Source organism: Oncorhynchus mykiss, chromosome 10 (assembly GCF_013265735.2).
Source record: "Oncorhynchus mykiss isolate Arlee chromosome 10, USDA_OmykA_1.1, whole genome shotgun sequence".
NCBI lineage: Eukaryota > Metazoa > Chordata > Actinopteri > Salmoniformes > Salmonidae > Oncorhynchus > Oncorhynchus mykiss.
The window spans coordinates 83859906-83867405 of NC_048574.1; the positions used below are offsets into that span (position 1 = coordinate 83859906).

Sequence of the window (7500 nt, forward strand, 5' to 3'; positions counted from 1 at the left end):
GTGTGTGTGTGACTCTGTGTGTGTGCGTGTGTGTGTGTGTGTGTGTGTGTGTGTGTGTGTCTGACTCTGTGTGTGTGTGTAACTCTGTGTGTGTGTGACTCTGTGTGTGTGCGTGTGTGTGTGTGTGTGTGTGTGTGTGTACCTCCAACCAGTTGAAAGGCAGAGCTGAGGATGTCTAGTGAACAGATGAACATGTACAGGAACCCCAGCAGCAGAAGTCCCTTCCCTGCCGACGTCACCACCCTCAACACCTTACCCTTGGTGTCTAGATCTGAGGGAGGAGACAGGGAGCGAGGAGGGAGGTGGGGAGAGACGGGGGGATAGAGGAGGCGAAGAGAGGAGAAAGAAGGAGAGAGAGAGGAGGAGGGAGAGAGAGAGAGGAGGGAGAGAGAAAGAGAGAGGAGGAGGGAGACAGAGAGGAAGAGGGAGAAAGAGAGAGAGAGAGCGAGAGAGAGAAGGGGGGGGGGGGGGGTGAGATGGAGAGATTATCCAATTACATTTAATGAACTACAGGACGAAATACAAACCCTACAACCCAAAAAGGCCTGTGGTGTTGATGGTATCCTCAATGAAATTATAAAATATACAGACAACAAATTTCAATTGGCTCTGCTTAAACTCTGTAACTCCATCCTTAGCTCTGGCATCTTCCCCAATATTTGGAACCAAGGATTAATCACCCCAATCCACAAAAGTGGAGACAAATTAGACCCCAATAACTATCGTGGGATATGCGTCAACAGCAACCTTGGGAAAATCCTCTGCATTATCATTAACAGCAGACTCATACATTTCCTCAGCAAAAACAATGTACTGAGCAAAATGTCAAATTGTTAACAAACTATAGTTTTGGCAAGTCGGTTAGGACATCTACTCAGACTTACACAAGTAATTTTTCCAACAATTGTTTACAGACAGATTATTTCACTTATAATGCACTGTGTAACAATTCCAGTGGGTCAGAAGTTTACATACACTAAGTTGACTGTGCCTTTAAACAGCTTGGAACATTCCAGAAAATGATGTCATGGTTTTAGAAGCTTCTGATAGGCTAATTGACATAACGAGTCAATTGGAGGTGTACCTGCGGATGTATTTCGGATGTATTTCAAGGCCTACCTTCAAACTCAGTGCCTCTTTGCTTGACATCATGGGAAAATCAAAAGAAATCAGCTTATACCTCAGAAAAAAAACATTGTAGACCTCCACAAGTCTGGTTCATCCTTGGGAGCAATTTCCAAATGCCTGAAAGTACCACGTTCATCTGTACAAACAATAGTACGCAAGTCTAAAAACCATGGGATCACGCAGCCGTCAAACCGCTCAGGAAGGAGACGCGTCATGTCACATTTACTCCACACACAGAGACGCATACAAAGCTCTCCCTCGCCATCCATTTGGCACACCTAACCATGATTCCATCCTCCTGATTCCTGATTACAAGCAAAAACTAAATACAGGAAGTACCAGTGACTCGCTCAATGCGGAAGCGGTCAGATGACGCAGATGCGACGCTACGGGTCTGTTTTGCTAGCACAGACTGGAATATGTTCCGTGAATATGTTTCATCCAATGGCATTGAGGAGTACACCACCTCAGTCACAGGCTTCATCAATAACAACGACGTAGTCACCACAACGACCATACGTACATATCACAACCAGAAGCCAAAAAAATTCCCAGCAACATCCGCACCAAGCTAAAGGCTGAAGGCTAGAGCAACCTCTTTCAAGAAGTGGGACACTAATCCGGACACTTATAAGAAATCCCGCTATACCCTCAGACGAACCATCAAACAGGCAAAGCGTCAATACAGGACTAAGATTGAATCGTACTACACCGGCTCTGATGCTCGTCGGATGTGGCTTACAAACTATTACAGACTAATAAAGGGAAACCTAGCCGCGAGCTGCCCGGTGACGCGAGCCTACCAGACTCAGAGCATGAAGCAGACCGACTTGTAAGTGTCTTCACTGACATTTTCTAACCTCTCCCTGACCGAGTCTGTAATACCTACATGTTTCAAGCAGACTACCATTGTCCCAAGAAAGTGAACGTAACCTGTCTAAATGACTACCGACCCGTAGCACTCGCGTCTGTAGCCATGGAGTGCTTTGAAAGGCTGGTTATGGCTCACATCAACACCGTCATCCCAGACACCCTTAGACCCACTCCAATTCACATACCTTTACTGAACAGATCCACAGATGACGCAATCTCAATCGCCCTTCCACACCTGGACACCTGGCTCCCTCAACGTGAGATGATCAACAGGAAAAGGAGGCCGTTCACATCAACAGGGCTGTAGTGAAGCAGGTCGAGAGTTTCCGAGTTCCTTGGTGTCCGCATCACCAACAAACTATCATGGTCCAAACACACCAAGACACCACGACAAAAACCTATTCCCTCTCAGGAGACTGAAAAAAGATTTGACCTGTGTCCCCAAATCCTCAAAAGGTTCTACAGCTGCACCATCGAGCGCATCCTGACCGGTTGCATCACCGCCTGGTATGGCAACTGTTTGGCATCCGACCATAAGGCACTACAGATGGTAGTACATCACTGGGGCCAAGCTTCCTACCATCCAGGACCTCTATACCAGGCGGTGTCAGAGGAAGGCCCCAAAAACTGTCAAAGACACCGGCCACCCTAGTCATAGACTGATCTCTCTGCTACCGCACAGCAGGTGGTACCGGAGCTCCAAGTCTAGGTCCAAGAGGCTTATAAACAGCTTCTACCCCCAAGACATATGACTGCTGAACAATTCATCAAATGGCCACCCAGACATGGACCATCCCTTTGTTTTTACACAGCTGCTACTCGCTGTTCATTGTCTATGCATAGTCACTTTGTACAAATGACCTCTAACCTGTACCGCTGCACATGGACTCCGTACTGTATGCAAACTAGAATGCTATTTGACCCTAAACAGAGAGTACACAGTGGCAGAATAACTAACCACCGTGATTGACCAACATTGAAGTAAACCTTTGACTATGTACAGACTCAGTGAGCATAGCCTTGCTATTGAGAAATTCCACCAAAGGCAGACCTGGCTCTCAAGAGAAGACAGGCTATGTGCACACTGCCCACAAAATGAGGTGGAAACTGAGCTGCACTTCCTGACCTCCTGTCCAATGTATGACCATATTAGAGAGACATATTTCCCTCAGATTACAGAGACCCACAAATAATTTGAAAACAAACCCGATTTTGGTAAACTCCCACATCTACTGGGTGAAATACCACAGTGCGCCATCACAGCAGCAAGATTTGTGACCTGTTGCCACAAGAAAAGGGCAACCAATGAAGAACAAACACCATTGTAAATATAACCCATATTTATGTTTATTTATTTTCCCTTTTGTACTTCGACTCTTTGCACATAATATGACATTTGTAATGTCTTTATTATTTTGGAACTTCTGTGAGTGTAAGGTTTACTGTTCATTTGTATTGTTTATTTCACTTTTGTTTATTATCTAGTACACTTGCTTTGGCAATGTTAAAATATGATTCCTATGCCAATAAAGCTCTTAAATTGAATTGAATTGAGAGAGAGAGAGAGAGAGAGAGAGACAGAGAGAGAGAGAGACAGAGACAGAGAGAGAGAGAGAGAGGGAGAGACAGACAGAGAGAGAGAGAGAGAGACGGAGAGACAGAGAGAGAGAGAGACAGAGAGAGAGAGAAAGAGAGACAGAGAGAGAGAGAGAGACAGACAGAGAGAGACAGAGACAGAGAGAAAGAGAGACAGAGAGAGAGACAGAGAGAGAGAGAGACGGAGAGACAGAGAGAGAGACAGAGAGAGACAGAGAGAGAGAGACGGAGAGACAGAGACAGAGAGAAAGAGAGACAGAGAGAGAGACAGAGAGACAGAGACAGAGAGACAGACAGAGACAGAGAGAGAGAGAGACGGAGAGACAGAGAGAGAGACAGAGACAGAGAGAGAGACAGAGAGAGAGAGAGACAGAGAGAGAGAGAGAGAGAGAGAGAGAGAGAGAGAGAGAGAGAGAGAGAGAGAGAGAGTTAAAGAGCATTAGTTCCATTTGGCAACATGACACTTTATGGTACCGCTGTGTCCTGTGCCATCCTTACCTGTCTGTGTGCCAGTTGGGGCTCCTCTGTTTTAATGGTCCTCTGTCTATTCTAATCTCTTCCTGCCTCCTGGGTGACTGACAGATTCCATTTATGGCCCTCCTTTCTGCACAAGAGAAGCTAGGCAAATACGAAAACATCCAGAACAATACCGACTAAACGTGATGTCTACACATTAACCCAACATCCAAGATGTTAAATACTGACTGAACGTGATGTCTACACATTAACCCAACATCCAGAACAATACTGACTGAACGTGATGTCTACACATTAACCCAACATCCAGAACAATACTGACTGAACGTGATGTCTACACATCAACCCAACATCCAAGATGTTAAATACTGACTGAACGTGATGTCTACACATCAACCCAACATCCAAGATGTTAAATACTGACTGAACGTGATGTCTACACATTAACCCAACATCCAGAACAATACTGACTGAACGTGATGTCTACACATTAACCCAACATCCAAGATGTTAAATACTGACTGAACGTGATGTCTACACATTAACCCAACATCCAAGATGTTAAATACTGACTGAACGTGATGTCTACACATTAACCCAACATCCAAGATGTTAAATACTGACTGAACGTGATGTCTACACATTAACCCAACATCCAAGATGTTAAATACTGACTGAACGTGATGTCTACACATTAACCCAACATCCAAGATGTTAAATACTGACTGAACGTGATGTCTACACATTAACCCAACATCCAAGATGTTAAATACTGACTGAACGTGATGTCTACACATTAACCCAACATCCAAGATGTTAAATACTGACTGAACGTGATGTCTACACATTAACCCAACATCCAGAACAATACTGACTGAACGTGATGTCTACACATTAACCCAACATCCAAGATGTTAAATACTGACTGAACGTGATGTCTACACATTAACCCAACATCCAGAACAATACTGACTGAACGTGATGTCTACACATTAACCCAACATCCAAGATGTTAAATACTGACTGAACGTGATGTCTACACATTAACCCAACATCCAAGATGTTAAATACTGACTGAACGTGATGTCTACACATTAACCCAACATCCAAGATGTTAAATACTGACTGAACGTGATGTCTACACATTAACCCAACATCCAAGATGTTAAATACTGACTGAACGTGATGTCTACACATCAACCCAACATCCAAGATGTTAAATACTGACTGAACGTGATGTCTACACATTAACCCAACATCCAAGATGTTAAATACTGACTGAACGTGATGTCTACACATTAACCCAACATCCAGAACAATACTGACTAAACGTGATGTCTACACATTAACCCAACATCCAAGATGTTAAATACTGACTGAACGTGATGTCTACACATTAACCCAACATCCAGAACAATACTGACTGAACGTGATGTCTACACATTAACCCAACATCCAGAACAATACTGACTGAACGTGATGTCTACACATTAACCCAACATCCAGAACAATACTGACTGAACGTGATGTCTACACATTAACCCAACATCCAGAACAATACTGACTAAACGTGATGTCTACACATTAACCCAACATCCAGAACAATACTGACTGAACGTGATGTCTACACATTAACCCAACATCCAGAACAATACTGACTACACGTGATGTCTACACATTAACCCAACATCCAGAACAATACTGACTGAACGTGATGTCTACACATTAACCCAACATCCAAGATGTTAAATACTGACTGAACGTGATGTCTACACATTAACCCAACATCCAAGATGTTAAATACTGACTGAACGTGATGTCTACACATTAACCCAACATCCAAGATGTTAAATACTGACTGAACGTGATGTCTACACATTAACCCAACATCCAAGATGTTAAATATTGACTGAACGTGATGTCTACACATTAACCCAACATCCAGAACAATACTGACTGAACGTGATGTCTACACATTAACCCAACATCCAAAATGTTAAATACTGACTGAACGTGATGTCTACACATTAACCCAACATCCAAGATGTTAAATACTGACTGAACGTGATGTCTACACATTAACCCAACATCCAGAACAATACTGACTGAACGTGATGTCTACACATTAACCCAACATCCAAGATGTTAAATACTGACTGAACGTGATGTCTACACATTAACCCAACATCCAAGATGTTAAATACTGACTGAACGTGATGTCTACACATTAACCCAACATCCAAGATGTTAAATACTGACTAAACGTGATGTCTACACATCAACCCAACATCCAAGATGTTAAATACTGACTAAACGTGATGTCTACACATTAACCCAACATCCAAGATGTTAAATACTGACTGAACGTGATGTCTACACATCAACCCAACATCCAGAACAATACTGACTGAACGTGATGTCTACACATTAACCCAACATCCAGAACAATACTGACTAAACGTGATGTCTACACATTAACCCAACATCCAGAACAATACTGACTGAACGTGATGTCTACACATTAACCCAACATCCAGAACAATACTGACTACACGTGATGTCTACACATTAACCCAACATCCAAGATGTTAAATACTGACTGAACGTGATGTCTACACATTAACCCAACATCCAAGATGTTAAATACTGACTGAACGTGATGTCTACACATTAACCCAACATCCAAGATGTTAAATACTGACTGAACGTGATGTCTACACATTAACCCAACATCCAAGATGTTAAATACTGACTGAACGTGATGTCTACACATTAACCCAACATCCAAGATGTTAAATACTGACTGAACGTGATGTCTACACATTAACCCAACATCCAAGATGTTAAATACTGACTGAACGTGATGTCTACACATCAACCCAACATCCAGAACAATACTGACTGAACGTGATGTCTACACATTAACCCAACATCCTAGATGTTAAATACTGACTAAACGTGATGTCTACACATTAACCCAACATCCAAGATGTTAAATACTGACTGAACGTGATGTCTACACATTAACCCAACATCCAAGATGTTAAATACTGACTGAACGTGATGTCTACACATTAACCCAACATCCAAGATGTTAAATACTGACTAAACGTGATGTCTACACATTAACCCAACATCCAGAACAATACTGACTGAACGTGATGTCTACACATTAACCCAACATCCAAGATGTTAAATACTGACTGAACGTGATGTCTACACATTAACCCAACATCAAAGATGTTAAATACTGACTGAACGTGATGTCTACACATTAACCCAACATCCAAGATGTTATATACTGACTGAACGTGATGTCTACACATTTGCCCAACATCCAAGATGTTAAATAGGTTCTACCACCTTGAGCTAGTTTAGCCCACTGAGTTTAAACCGTGTGGAAACCAAGGCCAGGAGCTTTTGACC

At 42.7% G+C, this 7500-nt stretch overlaps 1 protein-coding gene across 1 annotated transcript in view; it reads right to left on the reverse strand.

The window, feature by feature from the left end:
* LOC118936842 (sodium-dependent phosphate transport protein 2B-like) overlaps nt 1-7500 on the reverse strand; it is a 31656-nt gene that overhangs the window by 13543 nt on the left and 10613 nt on the right. Inside the window, exon 4 of the mRNA XM_036934288.1 lies at nt 143-271. Coding sequence (XP_036790183.1) covers nt 143-271 — 129 coding nt within the window. The remainder of the gene's footprint in view (nt 1-142; nt 272-7500) is intronic.